At 45.5% G+C, this 21,870-nt stretch overlaps 1 protein-coding gene across 2 annotated transcripts in view; it reads left to right on the top strand.

Moving 5' to 3' along the window:
• The window catches only part of PNPLA7 (patatin like phospholipase domain containing 7), a 131,858-nt gene that overhangs the window by 22,572 nt on the left and 87,416 nt on the right, over positions 1 to 21,870 (top strand). For both annotated transcript variants that reach the window (XM_064677183.1, XM_064677182.1), the window contains exons 13-18: positions 507 to 607; positions 1,601 to 1,747; positions 6,193 to 6,270; positions 7,109 to 7,314; positions 13,321 to 13,452; positions 14,885 to 15,008. In XM_064677183.1, the coding sequence (XP_064533253.1) occupies positions 507 to 607; positions 1,601 to 1,747; positions 6,193 to 6,270; positions 7,109 to 7,314; positions 13,321 to 13,452; positions 14,885 to 15,008 (788 nt within the window). The remainder of the gene's footprint in view (positions 1 to 506; positions 608 to 1,600; positions 1,748 to 6,192; positions 6,271 to 7,108; positions 7,315 to 13,320; positions 13,453 to 14,884; positions 15,009 to 21,870) is intronic.

The following is a 21,870-nucleotide window of genomic DNA, read 5'->3' as shown; positions in this document are numbered from 1 at the left end:
AGTTTGGACAAGTTGTAGACAGGATCTGAGATTATTCAGACTTCAAGGAGAAATGCTTTGTATGGAGAGACTTTAAGAAGTTGCTGATCATAATATTCTTCCCCATGAAAGGTCTTGCAATTTACTGGGTACAAAAAAGTTTCTTTTGTTTGGTGGATAAAAAGTTAAAGAGAATCATCACCTGAAAACAACAAGGAAATTCTGTTCGGTGGATTTGCCTCTTCCTGAAAATCATCAGATGTGAATGGCTCTGTTTTGTCTACCCAAAAATGCTGATTGTACCCTGTAAAATAATGGGTGTGGGAATTTTGGGATGTGATCTATGAGTGAGTTCAGATGACAAGACAAAATTCCCACCAGATCTTCCAGGTCAAAGGGAACGAGGGAATCAATAAGAACGTGAAGACGCCTCTTGCTAAAGTTGCTCCTCTTTGTGTGTTTTCAGCTATTTCTGAGAAACTCTAATAAAGGAGGTGCTTAAACCAAGATTTTCCCATTGTTTTCAGATAATTCCAGCGGTGCCAAGTCTGACATGGACATGGCCTACGAGAGGGCCCGGGTGCACCTGAGCCCAGAGGACACTGCTGGCAGCCCTGGCACGGCCAAGGTGGGTCTGTCTGATCCCCTGGGAGTCCACCCTGTTCCTTGCCTTGTACATCATTGTTCTTGGAGGGATTCCAGTGTTTTCTGCCTTTGAAACGCTGCCCTTGCACCTCTGTAGGAGTTGGGATATTTGGTCTTACGGAGTCAGACTGGCTTGGGTTGGAAGGACCTTAAAACTCACCCAGTGCCACCCCCTGCCATGGGCAGGGACACCTTCCACTTGCCCAGGTTGCTCCAAGCCCTGTCCAACCTGGCCTTGAATGGGTTTTTTGTATTATTATTTTTTAACTTATAGTTGTTTCAGTAGATTTTGGTGACTGTTAAAGCTTTTTAGTGCAGATCTTGAAACTCTGGAGATTCCCTTGGCGAGCAGTCTGAAAGCACCCCTGCAACTTCTTGATTTTTAGGTATTGCCTTCCCCTCACTCATGAAATGAATCATTTGGAAAGGTGGATTTGTCAGACCATGCTTTTTTTGTGATTGGTACTTTGCAGCAAGGAATTAAAAACTTGTATCAGTCTGTGAACTTCCTGGAGGTCTCCAGTCACTGTTTATAAATCTGTTTTCCTTTTTGTGGTCTGATTTTTATGAATATTGGCCTGGAAGTCAAGAGCACAAAAATGCTCTTGAATTATGAAACTGCAGACTAAACTTTCAAGTGAAATTGTTGCTCACTGTGGCCTTGACAGACATTTTTTCGTTTCCTCCATCTTTGTGTTGGTTAAGTTTTAGTTCCATCAAGCTGCCCAGTTTCTGAAAAGTCTCTTGTTTTTCCCTTTCACAAGCTGTGATGAGTAACTTTGTTTGACTCGAGTGTCAGAAAAAAATACAGGGATAATGAAGTTAGCAAGCTGTTGCTTTTTTGGAAACCTAGATTTCTCCTATGCAGACCACCAGTTGTGGTGGGTAGAGAGAACACATGATATGGCACATTTTGGCTGGGTAAGTGCCAATTATAATGTTTAAATGATCCTTGTTGTGTTTCTGCTCTTTGCAGTCCATATTGAAGAAGACTGTGACGGTGACAGAGACTCCTTCAGCAGTTTTCCATTACAGTGCAGTGCAGGACTCCTGTAACACCAAACATATTGATGCCATCGTTGAAGCAGCAAAGAAGGACCTCTCAACCCTGATGAAACTTGATGTGAGTTATTGCAGGGAGAACTGGCTTTGTTTTTGCATTTTGTCTCACTCTGCCAGGAACCAAAAAGCAAATTGTCTCTCTGGTACTGTAGACGAGCCGAATGTTTTATTCAATAGTTGTTGAAGTTATTAGAAAGGCTGAAGTAAATTTGAATTATTCTGCCACTTGAACAGACCACGCTGGAATGCAGTGCATGAATCTTCTCTCACTGTGTGCAGATTTAGCCCTGTGAGCAGCAAATGTGCAATTTCTGCCACCTTCTAATTCTGTGCTCTCACATAGTGTGTGAAGAAGTTATGTAAAGGCATTCAGGTGATTGCTGAATCCATTAATGCTCTTGGCACAGCATCCAAGTGCTTGTTTGGGTTTTGGAGTTGAGTCTCTGTACTTGGCAGTGGCACTGGGAGCATTTCCCAGCTGGGTCCTGTGCCTGGTGACCTCCCAGTCACCCCCGAGCTCAGCCCCTGCCGAGCCCCTTCATGTTGGAAGAAGGGATGAAAATGATTGTTTCCATCATTCCTGTAATTCCAGCTGCATTCCATTATGGAGCTGTGGCTGTTCATGCAGCTAATCAGACAGTTTGGGAAAATTATGCATCTGTCTCAGTCAGTCACAGACATCCCTGGCTTGTTCCAGCCTGTACTGCAGTAACTCCACTCTGCTGGTGCTGCCAGGGGCTGGGCACAGCTGCTGCACCTCCTCCTCTGCTGCCAGAGCTGTCATCAAACTACAGTTGGTAGAACTCAAAAAGGTTTTACTTTTGGATTTTAACATTCCCTCCTGATTTCCAAGTTATTCCCCTTGTGATTTCAGAATCCCTGTCACGGTCTCAGCTCCCAGCTGGGGCACTCGAGGCTCCCCATCCTCGCTGATCTGAGGTCTGTCTGCAGGACACTTACCTGTCTTAGGGTAATTTCCAGGGTTTTTTCAGGCATTTATATCCTCATGAAAGACTACAGACTATTTGAGAAGGAATTCTTGTTGCAGATGGAGTGAACCAGGACCAGGTCCCCTCATCTGTTCTGCTCAGCTTCCTGTTCTTGATAGAACTATCATTAATGAGCAGAAATCCTGAGATCATTGAAATGATTACAGCACTTTTGGTTTTTTTTTAAGTCTAGAATAAATTTCTCAGTAATTAACAAGCAGCAGTTGAGAGATAAAGTTAATTGCAACAGTATCCTTGAAATGCAGCACCTAATAGGCAGTGTTTGTAACGTGAAGATCTCAATAACAATGAAACAAAGTAGGATTTTCAAACTTGGGGATTATAGCAATTTACAGTTTTTCACAAGCAAATTGGAATCTGATGGGATGTAGCCAAATACCAGAGATCTCATTGAAAGTTTAATTTTTTTCTCCAGACACGATAGTAAAAGTTCTTTTACAGGCAGTGGAAGAAAAATCTTGCTGTGTGCAAAATATTTGTGTTCAACACTGCTTACATAAAAGAAGAAAATTAATTCTGTAAACTGGTCTGGTAAAAAATGAGATCTTTTATTTCTTAGCTGGCTGGAAGCATTTTAATTGTCATTTTATAGAGCAGCCACCCAGAGTGAATCAAATAAAGATGTTTTGATGACAGGTGGTGGTAGGTTTGGGGGTATTTTGGTTGTTTGGGTGTTGGGTTATTTTCATGATACTTTGAGAAAGGAGGGGATAACTGACTGTAGGAGAGAGGCATTGTTGTTTCAAATGGCCTTTAGGTATCTGACTTCAGAATTAAAATTTTCTTTTTTTTTTTCTTTTGTTTTAAATAACTTGAATTCCTTGGATCTGTCGTGAGTGATTTTCAATCTCATACAATTTTTACATGGTTTCAGCTTTGTCTGCAGTTATGATATGACATTAATCAGTGTTGCAGGGCTTCTCTTCTGTGTGAGTTATAAGGGAATTTCCTTTGACAAACGAGTTATTTGCCCCAGGTAATTACTGGGTTTGCTTATTGTTTATAAGTGGTTTGTATTTTCACTTCTGTGTCATAAACCCTCCTAGTTTGTTATCCAAAAATAACCTCTGCTACTTGTTATATTTGTTACTGTAATTTATACTGTACCCTGATTTGTCCAGTTTCCTGCTGCAACCATTTGTTACAGTAATGCAAAGGAAGAAACGTGCTGAGAAATGGAGTTTGTTGTGGTAATGAGTTGTTTTCCTAAAAGCTGGTGGCTGGAGGGGATCAGTGCAGAGTTACTTCCACAAACCCTGCAACTGTGCAATGCTGAATCTGGGCTTGCTGGGCTCACCCATTCAAGAGAGAAGGTGCTGGACAGGCTGGATCTTGTTTGTCAGCTCTTTTATTGCTTAATGGGGTGGTAATAGCAGGGAAAAGGAAGATATCAAGGTCTGCTTGGAGGTCAGTGAGGCTCTTCTCATGCCCGAGGCAGAATCAAATACTGCTAAGTCATTTCTGGCAGGTTTTTGGCTCAGCTGTACTTAAAGATCTCCAGTGATGAGGCTTCACAGCTCAGTGTGCAATCTATTCCAATACTTAAGTAGTCTTAGACATGAAGAAAATCTTTGCAATGATTTTTGTTAGACCCAGTGCAGCCCCAAAATCCTGTTGGTAAGTAGAGCTCAAGAGGGAGCTTGTATTCCCTTACTGAGGGGTGCTTTCAGAGTCACAACTTTGTCTTCAGGTAATAGTATACAACCATAAATAGATAAATAGAGGAAAAAAATCATAGAAATTAGTTGAGTTGCTGTTGCTGAACTGAAATATTTTGACAGGTGCTTGTCAGGTTCTCTGCATTGGGTATGTTCCCATGAAACAGATGGGCTTCAGTAAAACTATTTTCTGATGAAAATATGTTCTTTTTATCAGCAGTAGGTGTAAAGAATAATTGTGATTATTTCACTTGCTCTATTTTTTTTCAACCCCAAAATTCAAACCTGGCAGAACACTTACGAGTGTGGAGTGTTTACATCTCTGCTCTGTTGGTTTCCTGCTGCAGCGAGGTTAATGACTGTGGGCAGATTCTGCTCTTGTGCTGAATTGGTTCTTCCTGTGAGTGCAGCTCTTGCTTTTAGTACTTCTGCCTGTGTGGCAAAGCCCTGTGCACAGGTAAATACACAGAGAAACTGTGAGAGCCAGGACTGCACTGTCAGGCTTCAGCAGAACACAAGAATCCATTACTGAGCCTTGTTTTCTGCCCCAGCCCGTTCAGGTGGTGATGGGAAAATGCTGAACTTCTGAAGGTTTGTAAGAAGGCTGGAGAGGGACTTTGGACAAGGGCATGGAATGATAGGACAAGGGGGAATGACCTTAAGCTGAAGGAGGGCAGGGTTAGGTCAGACATTAGGAAGAAATTCTTTATTAAGCGTGGTGAGGCCCTGGCACAGGTTGCCCAGAGAAGCTGTGGCTGCCCCATCCCTGGAAGTGTCCAAGGCCAGGTTGGATTTGGGGTTGGAGCAACCTGGGCTAGTGGAAGGTGTCCCTGCCCATGGCAGGGGGTAGAAGGAGATGAGCTTTAAGGTCCCTTCCAATCCAAACCAGCCTGGGATTCTGATAAAGGAATTCACCTTCCCAAAACCTGGGTTAACTGGGAGTTACTTATGCACTCAGGTGCCACTTATGTTGGTGACTGGCTTTGGAGTGGGAAGGGAATCTTTGGATCCGGTGCTGCACTCGGCCAGCTCAGCTCCTTGCCATTCCAAGGGGCTGGGGTTGAGGCCAAACTGAGGGTGGCCTTTGGAATGACTCCCCTTCCCATGTGCTCTTCAGCTGGGAGGGAAATTCCAGCTCTTCTCTGCAACCCAGATGTGCCTGGACACAAGAATTCATGACCTTGAGGAAGCTTTTGTTCCACAGTGTGTGTGAAAATCTGCTCCACACGTACAGCTCAGCTGAGCTGTGTGTTCAGGGAAGGGCTGGGATAAAGCAGGAGTTGCATCTTCCTGTTCCGTTCTTCGATGATTTACAAAGTCTCCTCTAGTTTCACCTTCCTTTGAAAGTAACTTCATATTTCATGATTTTCATGCCAGTTGATACAGATGTCTTCATTGTAGATCATTAAAAGAGTCAGAGGGAAAAACTGACAAATAGAAAATCCTTAAGAATCCAAATGTGATCAATTGAAATGGATCAAACCTTCTTTCTTGTTCTCTGTGCTTCTATTTGCTTTTCTCCCTCTCCTTATCTTTTTCATGAGCCTGTTCTTCACTTTTAGGCTTCTCTGTCTTTTTTTCTGATTTTCTAGTCTCTCTGGGGCTTTTTCCATCAGCAGCCCTATCACTGTGTGGAGATCTTCTGGAAGAAACATCTGTTGGGTAGAGAAATACAAAAATATGTGCCATATTTTGAAGAGATTCAAACGCTTATAACGTTGTCTTTAGTAACTTCAGTAGTTACTCTTACTTGCTTTATTTGTATGCTTCCTCACATTCTGGGATCTTTCCCTGTGCACAGAGCAGTAAATTGTGCCTCCCACCCCCTTTTTCCCCAGAATCCTGCGTTGCTGAACGGCAAAGTGACGCTGCACCAGGTCACTGCTGGCACCGTGCTGTCGAGGCAGGGGGACCAGGTGAGTCAGCACCCCCTGAACCTGCACCTGCCTCAGTTCCTGCCCTCCTCTGTGAAGTATTTATACACATTGATGACAGAGAAAAAAATCCCACCTGACCCCTCCCAAGGTGTCACTTCTCCAGGTGGAACAGCCCCGGCCCTCAGCCCTCCCACACGCTCCTTCCCACAGAGCCAGAGTGGGGGTCTGGTGTCTGTGTTGTCAGCTCTGATGTACCTCATGACAAGGGGTGGAATATCCCACCTCTGTCCTTCCCCAGGAGCTGTGAAGTCTGGGAAGCCTTTTTTCATGCCCTGCACTGAGGGCTTTTGGGGATGTCACTCAGTTGCAGTAAAGTATTTCTCCCCCCACTCCCCCCCAACATCAATTGTGTTGCTTGTTTATAACAAAGTATTTAGGATATAATGAGCTTTATTTATGATAATACTGTGTAAATAAATAAGTTTATGCAAAGCAGATGAGAGGCAGCTCCAATTCCAGCACTGCTGCGTTCTGCTCTGCTGACCCCTGATGCCCCTCATCCTGCTGCTGTGACTCCCCATTATCTCCTCCACTCCCAATTCTGTCCTTATTCCTTGAGATCTTGCAGATGCAGCCTTCATTTTTCATAACCACCCAAAGAGAAACACATTTTTCAATATTGTGGCTGCTTAGTTTTAAATATTCATAACCACCTTTTAATAATTCACTATTGTGTCTTATTTTATCACCTAATTGTTCAAAAAACCATAGGGAGCTTTCTGAAAAACAGATTGGTCGTGATAGCGCTGTCAGTGTGATAATTGCTTTTAAAATCTTGTGGGGATTTTATTGAGCTCTTTTTTTCCGTTTGCTGCAGGATGTTAATGTTTGCTTTGTGGTCTCGGGGATGCTTCATGTGTACCAGAGGAAGATTGACTCTGAGGAGGACACTTGTCTCTTCATAACCCACCCCGGGGAGCTCGTGGGCCAGCTCGCCGTGCTCACTGGGGAGCCACTGATCTTCACCATCAAGGCCAACAGAGACTGCAGCTTCCTCTCCATTTCCAAGTCCCATTTCTATGAGTGAGTTCTGCCATTAAAACACATATTGATTTTTTTTTAAAGTACTTTTTAGATTTTTTATGGCCCTTTTGAATGAAGGAGCAGGGCAGTGACTGTCCCCCTGTGCTGAGCACTGGTGAGGCCACTCCTCAAGTCCTGGGGGCAGTTCTGGGCCCCTCATGACAGGAGAGACATTGAGGGGCTGGAGCATGTCCAGGGAAGGGAACAGAGCTGGGGAAGGGGCTGGAGCAGCAGAAGCAGCTGAGGGAGCTGGGGGGGCTCAGCCTGGAGAAAAGGAGGCTCAGGGGGGACCTTCTGGCTCTGCAACCCCCTGACAGGAGGGGGGAGCCGGGGGGGGTCGGGCTCTGCTCCCAGGGAACAAGGGACAGGAGGAGAGGAAATGGCCAGAGGAGGTTTAGATTGGATATTAGGGAAAATTTCTTCACTGAGAGGGTGATCGGGCACTGGCATGGGCTGCCCCATCCCTGGAAGTATTCAAAAAATATGTACATGTGGCACTTTGTGGTATGGTTTACTGGGCATGGAGGTATTCAGTCAAATGTTGGACTGGATGATCCTGGAGGTCTTTTCCAACCTTGATGATTCCATGATTCTGAACGTGAGTGGTGGGTGTCTGTGTGGGGTAGTGCTGCTAAAGTACATCCCACAGCAATCCCAAAGCTTACAGGAGGGATTTATCCATCTGTCAGGTGGCTTTATCTCCAGCAAGAAGAGAACATGGGAATATTAAATGGTGGCATCTCCTTTGTTCAAGGTCTCTAGAGCGCTTAACTCATTGGGGTGGGAATTATGACCCAAGATTCACATACTTCATAACCCAAATAAGAGAGTCTGCCCAGAGCCTGGGCTTTGCTGGGTTAAGTGCTGCTTTGTCAGGCCCTTTATCTTGGATTCATTAGTTCTTTTTGCTGGAAAACTTCCCCAGTTCTATTCCCTAACACAGCCCAGGCTGTTGGGTGTGTTATGAGTGGTTGGTCTGGGTGTAATTGTGGGTTTTCAATGCTCACTAATAGAATAGGTCAAGCAGTAATGCCCCAGTGCAAGACAGGTTCCTTCCTGGGCCTTGGAAGTAGCACATGACTTGGGACTTAATGCTTAGAGGGAGGTATAGGTATTTCTTAATTAAAAACTCAATATGATGACTGTGGTTAGCCTTGTTGCCAATAATAATGATTAAAGCCCTTGATTTATTCCACATTCCTATTGTTTAGAGTTACTATTATTTCACACACACAGTTTGTCTCAAATACCTCTATTTCCTTTTCTAAACTTCTTTTTCAGCTTCTGCTGGAATGTGCCATCAGTCCTATGTGGGACTTTTTGGGGTCATTGTCTTTTCTAGGCCACTGTTACGTTGTATATTCCTACATAGTTCTTGCTTCTTAAATAATTCTGCTTGTTTGTATTCCTAATCAACTCTACCCCAGAATCTTACTGTGGGATTTTGGTTTTCCCACCTCAGGCAAGAGGCTGTTATGCTGTGGAATGAACGTGCTGTGCTCAGCATGTGCTTGGAGCTGTGTTTTTCCCAGTCTGTGGGGTGGATGTCTACTCTGTGGCCTAATTTCTGATGGATGCTTCCCACTTGTGCCATTCCATGCAATATCAGCCTATTCTTCTAAATGCCTGCTTTTTCTGGCTGTCTTTTGCTACTGTTGTTTTCCTACTTGTTCCTGACTTGAAATTTCATTATGTTGTCTCAGCCAAGCAGGCAGATTCCACCTTTTCCTCCTCTGTTTCTTTTGTTTGTTTTGATATTCAGGGCTGGGTTATTTCTCTCAGTTGCTGAAGCTCATTTTCCTGAATTTTCTCTCTCAAGAACTGAGTTATCTCTTGTTTATTCCATCTTTTTGCTTCCATTAACCCCTTACCAGTCAGTGCTTAAGAACCCATCAGTGTATTGCCTCTTCATCATTTTTGGGACCTTTCCAAATCTTTTTTTCCTCCTTTAGAGTCTGTTACCTGTTCTCTGCATTTTACAAGCTCTTTTTGATATTCCAGTGTTTCATCTTCACAATTTGTCCTGAACCTCAGACTTTATGGCACTTCTAACTCCTGTGCCCATATTTAAGTGTCATTGGAGAAAGGCTTTGAAAAGCATCAGGTTGGTTTGTTTTTGCTTTGAACTCTCTGAGAAAGAGACACTTGTTGATAAAACTAGATAGAAGTTTTATTTTCCAATTTTATGCCAAATGCTGTGCTCATAGCCCCACAGTGTTTGACTTTCTCCTTTGCTTGGAATCTCACAGGAGTTATTTTTTTTTTAATTTGTTTATATTTATCTTAGGTTACAGATTAGAAGAAGTTTGACAAGAATCTCCATTATTCCCCAAAATTCCATTTTTCCTTTCCTGTTACATATACTCCTCTCTTCCTTTCTCGCTGTGCTGGAACACCTGGTGTTTTTTCTCAATAATTAATGACAGGGTGAAGCAGAAAGCACATGGTCAATAGTTGCCATTAGGCAGAGAGCTCAGTAATGGAAGGAGCCCGGGGTGTAGAATTGCAGGGTGGATGTTGGACAACAGATTAAATCCTTTCCACTGGAACTCGGGGGCACTTTTCCGTGGTGCTGCCACGACTCAGTAACTGCCTGTACTGCAGAGTGTGAGTGTGGGGTGGCACAGGCTGATGGTTTGGTGTATCCAGGGTGACCCAGGCTAATGGCACAGCACACCCCTGCAGTGCTGGGCTGAACTGCTGCTCTCTGGGCAGTGCCCACGCTGGGGCTGGGGGGGCAACCACGTTGTCACCAGGGGCTCTCTCACACCCTCTGCCTCAGTACATGGCATGAGTTGGAGGCCTAATCATGAGCACTTGCCAGAGAAGCAGGAGTGCTTTGATTTTTATTTGGTCTTGCCAGCCAAGCTGAATATCAGTTTGCAGCCACATCCACAGTTATATCTGTGTAAGTCCCAGGCTTCCCCAGAAACTGCTTTAGTCCTTTCATTGCTGTATTTGGTGAGCTCTCTAATAAAGAATCCTCAGGGTCCCTTCAGAAACAACTTGCTGTAGTACAGAGCTTTGGATTTTAATTTTCTCATTGCCAGGCATGTGCCAAGCAGAAGAGCACAAATGCCCACGTGAGAGGAAAAAAACCTGGCTGATAATGAGGGAAAAAATCTGCTTTCCTCTTCTCTTGCATATGGGTGGGTTTTACCTTCTGTCCTAATTCTCTTGTAGAGAACTGAGGGAGATAACAGAGAGCTCCATGTGGAAATAAAAGCAGCCTGTTAGTAGTTTACATCTTGAATGCATTAAGTATTAAGATACATATCCTGGGGGAGGGAAAGAGTAAATGGCTTTTATTGACGACAGCAGACAGCCTGTGTGGGAGGAGACTGAGGGCTAAATAAGCAAGTGGAGTAAAACCAATGAGCTAAACCATTCTGGGGTTTCTAGGGGCTTTATTTAACTTTTGAACCAGCTGAAAAGGGGGGATAGGGCTGAGTGTTTTCCATGTGTCTGTAGGTATCTTGGGCAGGAGATGGTTGGAAGGCATGGAAAAATCAGGGCAAGAGAAGAGGGTCAGGAGAGAAAAGCTGTCCTACTTTTGGGTCATGCTGTTTGCTGGCTGGATTTTCAGGATTGCCAAATGTAAGAGGTGGTGTTCAGTTTAATTTACCTCGTAGCACATGTGAGTGTGATGAGCTCAGTCTGGAACAGGGATCTGTGCTAAGGATCTCTGCCTCTCAGTTTCAGGGATTTTGGCTGAAGAAATTACAAGCTTCATTACCGTGAAAAGCAGTAATTGGATGCCCAGCGGGAGGAGAGCAGGTATCCATGACAGCTCCCTGTGTGCTGCACTGACCCACAGCCCCTGCCAGCTGCAGCAATGGGACTAATGAAGGAGACACCTGATGTTTTAGAAACTCCAGGGCAGTGTCTGTGCCACACCCCGGCAGTGCAGAGCTCCTGCTGAGTCTGCTTTTGCTATCACAGGGTTTAGGATCACAGGATTAGGGACCTCTGCTCGGACTTGCTCTGATCCTGCCAGGTTCCAGTGGTCCACAAGGAACTGCAATCCAGTCAGGGAGCAAAGGCTGACAGTGTTCCTTCCATGCATTTCTCCCCTCCTGTGTTTTTAGGGTGTAAGGTTAGACACAAAGCTGGCATGGCTCGTGCTCAGGGAGAGCTCCCTCATAACAGGGTCTGCTCAGCAGATTTTCTTATGGCAGTCTGGCATCTTCCTTGGGAAAGGAGCACTGATGCAGAAAACTTACCCAGTAACCTCATGAGGTTCAACAGGGCCAAGTGCTGGTGCTGCCCCTGAGTTGGGACAGCCCCTGGATCAATCCAGGCTGGGGATGGACAGATGGAGCAGCCCTGGGAGAAGGCCCTGGGGGTGCTGGTGGGGGAGAGACTGGACATGGCCCAGCTCAGAAACCCCCCGTGCCCTGGGCTGATCCCACAGCGTGGGCAGCAGAGCAGGGGGGATTCTGCCCCTCTGCCCCCTCAGGTGAGACCCCCCTGCAGAGCTGCTCCAGCCCTGGGAACAGTGCAGCAAGGACATGGAGCTGCTGGAGAGAGTCCAGAGGAGGCACCAACATGATCACGGGGATGGAGGAAAGGTTGGGAGAGCTGGGGGTGATCAGCTTGGAGAAGAGAAGCTTCGGGGTGACCTAATTGTGGCTTTCCAGTGCCTTAAGGAGCCAACAGGAAAGATGGAGAGAGACTATTTACAGTGGCCTGGAGGGACAGGACAAGGGGGAATGGCTTCCCACTGCCAGAGGGCAGGGTTAGATGGGATGTTGGGAAGAAATTCTTCCCTGTGAGGGTGGGGAGGCCCTGGCACAGGTTGCCCAGAGAAGCTGTGGCTGCCCCATCCCTGGAAGTGTCCAAGGCCAGGTTGGACAGGGCTTGGAGCAACCTGTGCTAGTGGAAGGTGTCCCTGCCCATGGCAGGGGGTGGAGTGAGATGATCTTTGGCCCTTGGCCCTTCCAACCCAGGCCGTTCTGTGATTTATTGTTTTTTCCTCTTTGTTTCTGTCCATGAGGGGTTTCTCAGAGCTCCCTCATCTCTCTGTGTGCAATTGGGGCAGACACACACCTCCTTCTCTGGGAATCATCCTATCTCCTGTGGAATAGCTGTTTTTTAGTGATCTGTCATCAACTGCTCTTGATGCTGTGCAGGAACAGGAAAGATAAGTTGCCCTAAACAGGTAGAACACCCTGACCTGTGTGTGGTCCTGTGGAATGATTCAGGAAGAATTGCAGTGCTCTCTCACACAGTGACAGGATGCAGTGATCTTTAGTCTAAAAAGAACGAGAAATAAGACATTCCTGAGCAGTTCCCAGGTGTCTGTGAGAGTGATTTCCCCTGGGCCTCACAGTCACTGTGAAGTTTGCACTTATCCTGGCAGAACCTTCTCAAAGTTTTTCAGTTTGAGGAAAGTATTGAATTACATGATATCTTTATTACTAGAGACTTTTAAGCGTGACTCAAAAGATTCAGTGTGAAGATCAGGAGCTTTATTAGAAGGTGTTTCAGTTCTTTGTGGTCTTTGCAACAGGGAAAAGGGAACATTTGAAATTCAGAGCAGGTCTTTTATTTTTAAGAGTGTCAGACTTGACATATAAAGAGATTCTGATCTGATATTGGGGGGAAGCTGTGAGCTGTGAGAAGGGCAGGGAGGGATCATCTTGGGGACAGTATGAACATTTCCCTGAGCCATGAGAGACCTGGGTGATGGGGAGGTGAGGAGGGTGGCTCATAGACGAGAGCTCACATGGTTCCATCCATCCCACTGCCCTTGGAAAAGGGAATTGGGCCGGCCAGCAGGACTGGCCAGCATCTTCCCAACTCTGAGAGACATTTAGTTTGGGCTGGCTTGGCAGGCTGGCCAGCCCATCCTTTGTCACAGAATCACTGCTGTGATGGCAGCAGTGGAGTGTGCCTATGGGTGTGTACTACTTTTGGAATTTCTGCTGCACTGGGGTGTTGTTACCTGTGTGCACCTATTCCTGTTTTGGAAGCACTGGAATAACCCTTTCCTTTTCCCTCCAGGATCATGAGGGAGCAGCCCAGTGTGGTCCTTGGGGTGGCCCACACTGTTGTGAAGAGAATGTCCCCCTTTGTCAGGCAAATTGACTTTGCCCTGGACTGGATGGAGGTGGAGGCTGGACGAGCTGTTTACAGGTGAGATGGGGACTAAATTGTGTGTTTGAAGTTTTCCTGGTTAATGAGCTGTGCTCGCTTGGTGATGTGTAGAATGAGAAACCCATTGCACTATATTTATCAACCATTCCATCAGGTTTTATCTGCCTATTTTAAGATAATTTTCTTTCTGCAGTACCTTCAGCATTGCTTCAGTCTCTTGTCTCCAGGTGTTACTAAATTATTTCATACTATTCCTCATCCTTTCTGTTGTTGTGGCAAGCTTTTAAAGTGACATAATTGATTAAGACACAGACAGTTGTATGTTCTGGTGGTGGTTTCTGCATTGTTAAGAGCATGAACATCTATTGCACAAGGAGTTTTTCAGCCTTTCTAAACTAAACAGCAAAACTCAAAGGTAATTCAGTTAGGCTTATTCTGTAGTAAATTGAAAACAGGAAATTTGTGTTTAAGGAGCAAAAGTTACCTTGGGAAAACGTAGTTTTAACGATCTATACCAGGATGCAATTGAGCTGTTACATGGTTGCTGCAGTGGTGGGAGAATAAGGGTCCAATTTAGTCCTTGATCTGTGTAATTGTAACTGTAGTTGTTATTGTTATACCTGCAGCAGCAAAGCTAATGGAAGTTTTGGATTACTCTGTGCATCAGAGCATTCATAGCTGTCAATATCTTGTTAAAACCTTTCGGAATTCCTTCATTAGTTTTAACTCCACCACCAGAAGAATCAGCATTCCAGACACAACTCCTAATCATGCCAACTAAATATAGCAAAAGCTTCCTGCTAGGCTGAGGTGTGTGCACCAAAAGGAACCCAAATCTGGAGCCACTTGGGAGTTTGCTCTTTGACCTGCACATTTTCTCTGCACGTCCACATTGCCCTTGCAGTGGGAACAAGCTCCTGTGTTCCCAGCAATGTTGTCTCCCCTGGGGGCCCTGTGCATCCTGGTCATCCACATCCAGACCTATCATGGACTCACAGAATGGTTTGGGGTGGAAGGGACCTTAAGGATTGTCTGGATCCAACCCCCCTGACACCTTCCACTGGCCCAGGTTGCTCCAAGCCCCGTCCAACCTGGCCTTGGACACTTCCAGGGATGGGGCAGCCACAGCTTCTCTGGGCAACCTGTGCCAGGGCCTCCCCACCCTCACAGGGAAGAATTTATTCCTAATATCCAATCTAAATTACTCTGTTTGAGTTTAAAGCCATTCTCCTTTGACTTGTCCTCAAGCAGTTGTGCACAGCCTGCACATTTAAACATTAAACATATTTCCAGGTCACCTTTTAACAGGTGCCTGTTCCATTTCTTGTTTGCTTGTTAAGTTTTAAGTCTCAGTTAAACCCTTTCCTGTGCCCTCTGAGCCAGGGAGGGAAAATCAACCTATTCAAAGGCTCCAGATGCATTTGCTGAGCGGAGCTGCTTCGCTAATCCTGGTTATTGATCCCTTCTGCAGGCAGGGGGACAAGTCTGACTGCACGTACATCGTGTTGAACGGGCGCCTTCGCTCCGTCATCCGCATGGAAGATGGGAAAAAGCACCTGACTGGGGAATACGGCCGAGGGGACTTGATTGGAGTGGTAAGAGGGAGGGTCACAACCGAATGTTCAGCTGAGAAATTGGGATTGACTCCACACTGAACAAACACAGTCGTGCTCTGAGCAGTTGTTCGTCTTGTTAAGGGCTTGCACAAGTTCAAAGCGTGGAAAATCCCTTCTACCTGGAAACTTTGTGTAGTAATTAATAAATGGAGATATTGGACTTGGTCTGAAAAGAAAGAGGAAACAAAAAAAGGTCATAACCAAACCAATAGGCCACATATGCCCTATATATCCCATAGGCCCCCTAGGCCCTATAAGCCACATGGGCCCCAAAGGCCTCACAGACCTCATAAGCCCCAGAGGCCCCATAGTCCACGTTGGCCACATATTCCCCATAGACTTCAAAGGCTCTATAGGCACCATCCATAGGTCCCATATGCCCCATAGGCTTCAAAGGCCTCATACAACCTACAAGCCCCATAGACCCCAGGGCCCTGCCCAAGGCTCTTCTGTGCTGTGGGTTATTTTCTTTCCCAGTGAAAGGTGTGCAGCCTGTGAGAACAGGTCAGGGAGAATTGCAGGAACGTGCTCTAAATGGGGATTTGGATAAATGTAGGTCCACAGGAAGATTCAGTCTGGCTGAGCCCCCCTGGAAGTGTCTAATCCAACCTCCTCAGAGTTGGCAGAGCTGGGTTCAAAGCTCAGTCAGGTTTTTCAGGGAGTGTGTAATTATTATCGTTATTAAGGGAACTGTTGATTTCAAAATTGTGATATTTATCCACGTTGAATTTCTCTGTGTTCATTTTTTTGTTTCTCAGACCTAGTTAACAACAGAAATAGGAGCCTGACATCACAAATATGTGCGGCTTGTTCGATTGTTATATTTAAAATTAGAAGGTTTCTGAAGTTCTGAGATTGTTGTTCAGGCCCTCTTTTGCCTTTTGAGCTGAAAACTAAATACTGAATGTGTATCTGTTTATAGCCAGAATTAGCATAGCTCTTAAGCCAGAAAACACAAGAATTGGGATTAGTTCTATGGGAAGAAATTCTTTTCTGTAGAAACGAAGGGGAAGGAGGAATCCAAGGCTGTTTCACTTCAGAGAGCTGATCCAGGACTGTGCTGATTGCAGAAGGAGATGGTTTTGAAAGTGGCAGCATCCAGCAGTTGAGTGTTTCCCACTGGTGTAAGAGGTTCTCCTTCCCTCTTTCCCTGCTCATGGGCTGTGTCTGTGATGTAGGACTCTCTCTGTGGCAGGAAAACACCATCAGCAGGGGACACCTGCTTGTCTCTGATGGCAGGTGGGTCCCAGAACAGTGCCTATATCAGAAAATGTTTGTGACAAAGGTCTGGGGTACTGAGAGACTGGGAACTGACCTAATATCTGACTTGTTTATCTTGAGACAAGTAAAAAGTTTTATTGTGAGGAGGGTGAAGTTTCTGTGCCTGTTCAGTGTGTGTTCACAGCTCGTTTTCACCTGTGTAATAACTTAAAATAAATTGCCTGTCATTGGGAAGGGACTGTAGAGAGAACATGAGGCAGTTCTAGTGATGGTCCCAGAAGAAGACGGAGGTGGGTTGGGCTGGTGGTTGCACAGTATTTGTTGAGTTCTATGTGGACAGTATTTAAGGATCTCTTCCCAAGCTCAGTGCTGCTCTGGCTGAGGGGTTAGGTTGGCTTGGGATCGTGTTTGGAGGAGCAGGTCCATTCTGGAACATTCTAGGAACACTCACAAATTTTATTTGATTTTTCTTTTTTTGGGGGGATATCTCATTAAAGGTAAAATGACACGGTGTGACAGGAACAAAAGCTGCCATCTTTAGTGACTAATCATGCTGGTATGAGGCCTTTTAGTGTGGGAACAGGGGTTTGTCAGGTTTGACACATACAGGCATTCTCCTGCTCCTTCCCCTGCTTTTCCTTTGCCTGTGGTGATCTGCAGCTTCACTGTCAAGCTCCTGGAGTTTTTCAGAACTCCAGGTTAAAAACAGAGCTGTTCTACTTTCTGAAAGTAGTTTTGAGTGACAGTGGAGCATATGGTGCTCAGAGGGGGGGAGCCCTTGGCACAGATTGCCCAGAGAAGCTGTGGCTGCCCCATCCCTGGAAGTGTCCAAGGCCAGGTTGCAGCAACCTGTGCTAGTGGAAGGTGTCCCTGCCCATGGCAGGGGGGTGGAACAAGAGGATCTTTAAGGTCTCTTTCAACCCAGAGCAGTCTGTGATTCCATGATGTGGTCTGAACTTTACCTCCCTGTACAAGGACTACTGCTGGATTTGGTGTAACATTCCAGGCTGGCCCAAGTGTTGAGGAAGGAGGAGGTGGATTTGGTGGATGGACTGGGCTGTGTTTGCTGTTGGAACGTGCCATGTTTGCTGGCGAGTCCCTCGGCGTGGACACAGAAATACCCTTTTAGTTTGTGTCTAAACCATAAGTCACTTGTTTGGATCCGTGTTGTGACATGAATCATATTGAAGACTTTTGTGCCTCCATGGACAGCGTCATCTCCTTCCTGCCCACAGCTCCAGCCCCACTGACTCATGGTGCCATTTGCTGAACGAGTCTCAGTGCTCTGGCTGCCTTTGGAAAACATGGGGGAGGACGTGTGGAGACTGCCAGGATTAATGCAGCCATCCTTTGCAGAGGGCATTAGGAAAATGATATTTTTCATTTTAAAAAGATTTGTTCACCCCCTTCTGCAGAATCTGCTATAAACCTTTAAAAGCCTGCTGCAGGGCTGGTTTTTTTTTTTTTTCCCTGAGATTAACATAATTGGAGGGTTCCAGGTGCTTGCAGGGAATGAAATCAGCAGTTGGTGTTGGTAATTGGTACTTTGGTCAACTGGTGGCTTGTTCCTCCCTGAACCCCTGCAAGACCTTCCCATGTCATCCATAATTGTGGGCACTGACAACATACAAGAGTCTTGTAGTCGATTTTATATGTTTTGTATTTTTGTTTCCTGCCTTTATGTCAGAACGTTTAAAATGCCACGTGTCATTTGCACAAGAGACAAGGCTCTGCCATTTCTTTTGGAAGAAAAGCCCTGAGAGATGGAGGGTTTCAGACAAGCTGGTAATTTTCCAGCATGTGCCTGCACTCCCAGGGCTAAACCTGGGGCTCGACTGGTTTTGTTCCTTGTACTGACTCAATGGCATCTGTTCCTGAGGTCTGTTGGTTCAGGGAGAGAAGAACAGACTAGAAACTGAAGTTTGCATTCCCTGTGTAGTTCCTTGGAGAGCTGATGAGGATGAGAACAGTTATGGCAGGGGAAGAGGATCCTGACTCCCTGGGAGCCTTTTTGGACGAATGGCCCTGTTCGTGGTTGACTCCAGTCACTGTGTCTGGTCCAGCCAAGCAAAAACTTGATTGAAAAACTTCCAAGTAATTTTTAAATGACAGTGATGAATCTGTTGAACAATTCCCTCCCTGGTTAAATGCAGTTGACAGAAGTCCTGCTTTCTAGAGACTATGATTAGACCCCTTTTGGGGGGAATCTTTTAATTTGGTGGCATCGTTGCTACAGAGTCACTTGTGGAAAAATGTGGAAATGTGAATTTTATGAAACCATTCTGGGAGCTGAAGGGTCACTCTTCTAGTGTCACTTCTGCCAAGCCCAGGTGACCCCAGAGGAGGTCAGTGTGTGTTGATAAAGTGAAAGGGCTTCTCTTCACTAAGTTACTTGTTTAAAGTGCTTCTCTTAGTCTCTCCTTTCTTTTCTTGATGTTACTGCTCTATTTCTGATCTCAGTTAACTGCTGGAAATGGTATTTTTTACTGTTGTTCTCTTGATCTCATTTGTTGTCTGAGAAGGAGGATTCCTTTTCGTTCATTTATTTTTTTTATTCCTGTTGGTAGCAGGTGAACAGGCCCAGGCTCTGACATTCAGTGTTGCCCCTGGCACTGCTGGGCAGTTATTCAGTGGTTTGTAGGTTGTCACAACACAGGGTCACAACTCCAAGCCTCTGTTGAGGCGGGTGTTGTTTTGCTTTTAGCATTGTTGGAAGGACAGTTGTGGGTGAGGAGAAGGGAGCAAACCCACCAGAGCCATAATAATCTCCTGCTGAATTAAAGTTATTTGTACACCTCACCTTTCAAACACCTGCAGGCGATGGAACCTTCTGTGCAATGAGCTTTTTATGCAAGTCAGCACTTTGTCTAGACTGAGTTCTGGGGAATGGCTGTGGTTGGTTCTCAGGGGCCTCAGCAAGAGCTGTTAACTCACAGGATTTTCCAAGCTGGGCTCTTGGGTGGTGTAGAGCTGGGCTTACTGGTAACCACCTCCCTGTCTGCAGTGTCTGACCAGAAACCAGTCAGCTTTTAAAAATACCTACTGAGGGGGGAAGTTGCAGTGATGTTTTGATTAATTCAAGATATTTTCTGTTTCTCTTTAATAACCAGAATGTCCCTTTTATTAGTAGAACTACACCCAGCCACTTTTGGTTAGTGAAATAGCAAAATCAGTGCAGAAAGGCCTTTGTTCACCGACACTTTCTTGTAGCCCAGGGCAGCACGAGTGATAAATGGCAGAAAAGGAGCCCTCAGCTGCCAGTGCAGCTCACACTGGTCCTGCTGGAGAGGAAATCATGCTTAACATTCTAGAAATAACAGATATTGAAAATGTTTTCAGATGTTAAGCTGTTCATCCAATTAAGACAGCTAAATGTCCACAGCTTTTTTCTCTCTAAAAAGTTGAAACCCAAGAAGAATCTGTAAATGGCTTATGATGATTTCCTTAGGGGATTGGAACATTGTCCTTTTGAAATGTAAGACTGTTAGAAATCTTTAATTGCTGAGTAATCCTCAAAGGAATCACACAAAGGAAAGTATCAGGATTACACTTGTCAGGCTTTTGTTCTTTATCAGTATTAATGTTATCAGGCAGCCCCAAAGCTGAATGTCACTGCACCCTCCACATTAAGGCTGCTTTGCTTTGCCTTTTTTGATCTTTTTTTGCCAATTACTTGCATTTTTGTAACTTTGTCAAGCCATGTCTACTTCATTTGCTGAAGCTGTAAGTTATTGCAAAACTGTTTCAGGTGAATTCAGGTTGGTGTCACCTCAGGCTCACTGTGCACAGCCCAGAGCTCTGGGAATTGGAGGCAGATGAGGTTCAGGAACAGAGCTGGAAGACATGGCCCGGGAAGGGGAGGGTTTCTTTTCATCTTTCACCTTCTATCTTGGTAATAAATTACTAAAAATTATTCTCCTAGCAGTATCTTAGGTGTGAAACTGCAGTTAAAACAACCAACAAAAACAAAGCTAAAAAACTCCAAACCATCCAGTGAAACTCCTGATCAACCAAAACCCAACCCAGACCACAAACAGCAACCCCCCAGTATTTACCAACTCCAAAGGGGGGCAGGGGAAGCCCAGAGGAAGGAGTTCACACTTGCACGGCTGAATTAGTGTAAGACTGAGATGAGAAGCTCAAAGATTTCCAAACCCATTGTGAGAGTGTTTTTGGCTGAATATAAATCACTGAGCTGAGCCATCTAAATGGACCTTGGTTTCCTACAGGCATCTTCACTGAGTGAAGTCACTGAGTTCTATCTATTTTTCAGATTTTTTACAATAATTTATTCTTTTATCCACAACAATTTCTCTTTTATCTTTATTTGCCTCAAGTTCTAAACAGCTGATGAAAGCAGGAGACTGCTCATAACTCCAAATTGTTGTGGTACAGTTCAGTGTTCTCATCTCTGGCTGGGAAAAACCACAGCACAGCTTTGACAGGATCTGGCATTAAATTATCTGGTGCTCATGTTGTGTGGGTAAGCCATTTGGCTTTGTAGCTACCTCAGAGAACACTGCAGAGTGCTTTATCTCCTTGGCCACCTTCTTTGTAGAGAGTATTAGGAACTTTGATGACAGATAGTGATAGAAATTGTGACCTGTTGGGTTTCAGACAGGTGATTTCATGCATTAGACTATCATTCCTTTAAGATATTTTGTGCCTCCCTCCTGCTTCCAGCTGAACTCCCTTGTGATAATATGTGCTGGTGTCCAGATAGCAACTAATTCTTGATACACCTGATCCCCCACAGGGACAGTTTTTTACTTCCCTTGCCTCCTGCTCCTTTCTCCCTCCCATTTTGAGGAATGCTGCATGGACCTAGGCTGGCTGGGGAACAGCAAGGGTTAATAGTGCTTCCCCTTTGACCTTGGTAAAGGCACAGGGCAGTTGACAGCAAAAGAGAATTTTTTTTCCCCTGGTAGTAACTGTTCTTTTTTTTTTTTTTTGCAAGCATTAATAAATAAAAGCCAGAGAGAGGGAGAGGGAGAAGTGTGATCCTTGTCATCCTCATCAGAATGCCTGGAGTGCAGTGAGTCCAGAGAAGGGAACGGAGCTGGGAAAGGCTCTGGAGCAGCAGGAGCAGCTGAGGGAGCTGGGGGGGCTCAACCTGGAGAAAAGGAGGCTCAGGGGGGACCTTCTGGCTCTGCAACCCCCTGACAGGAGGGGGGAGCCGGGGGGGGGTCGGGCTCTGCTGCCAGGGAACAAGGGACAGGAGGAGAGGGAACAGCCTCAAGTTGCACCAGGGGAGGGTCAGGTTGGACAGCAGGAGGAATTTCTTCATGAAAAGGGTTGTTTAACATTGGCAGGGGCTGCCCAGGGAGGTTTGGAGTCCCCATCCCTGGAGGTGTCCAAGGAAGGACTGGATGTGGCACTCTGTGCTCTGGGCTGGGGGACAAGGTGGGGATGGGCACAGGGGGGGCTCTGTGATCTCAGAGGTCTTTTCCTCTTAATGATTCTGTGAGTAGTGGGAGCAGAGTCCAGTGGAGGCAACAGGAAGGGTTTCTGGGAGAAGAGTCAGCAGTGGAGGGTGGGGAAGGATCTTGATAAAATTCCATCCAGGTTTGTTGTTCTTGTGTGCAGCTGAGTCACGAGCAATCAGATCGATCTCTTCTTG

This window comes from Pseudopipra pipra, chromosome 20 (genome assembly GCF_036250125.1).
Source record: "Pseudopipra pipra isolate bDixPip1 chromosome 20, bDixPip1.hap1, whole genome shotgun sequence".
Taxonomy (NCBI): Eukaryota; Metazoa; Chordata; class Aves; order Passeriformes; family Pipridae; genus Pseudopipra; species Pseudopipra pipra.
This window is presented reverse-complemented; position numbering and strand designations above follow the sequence as displayed.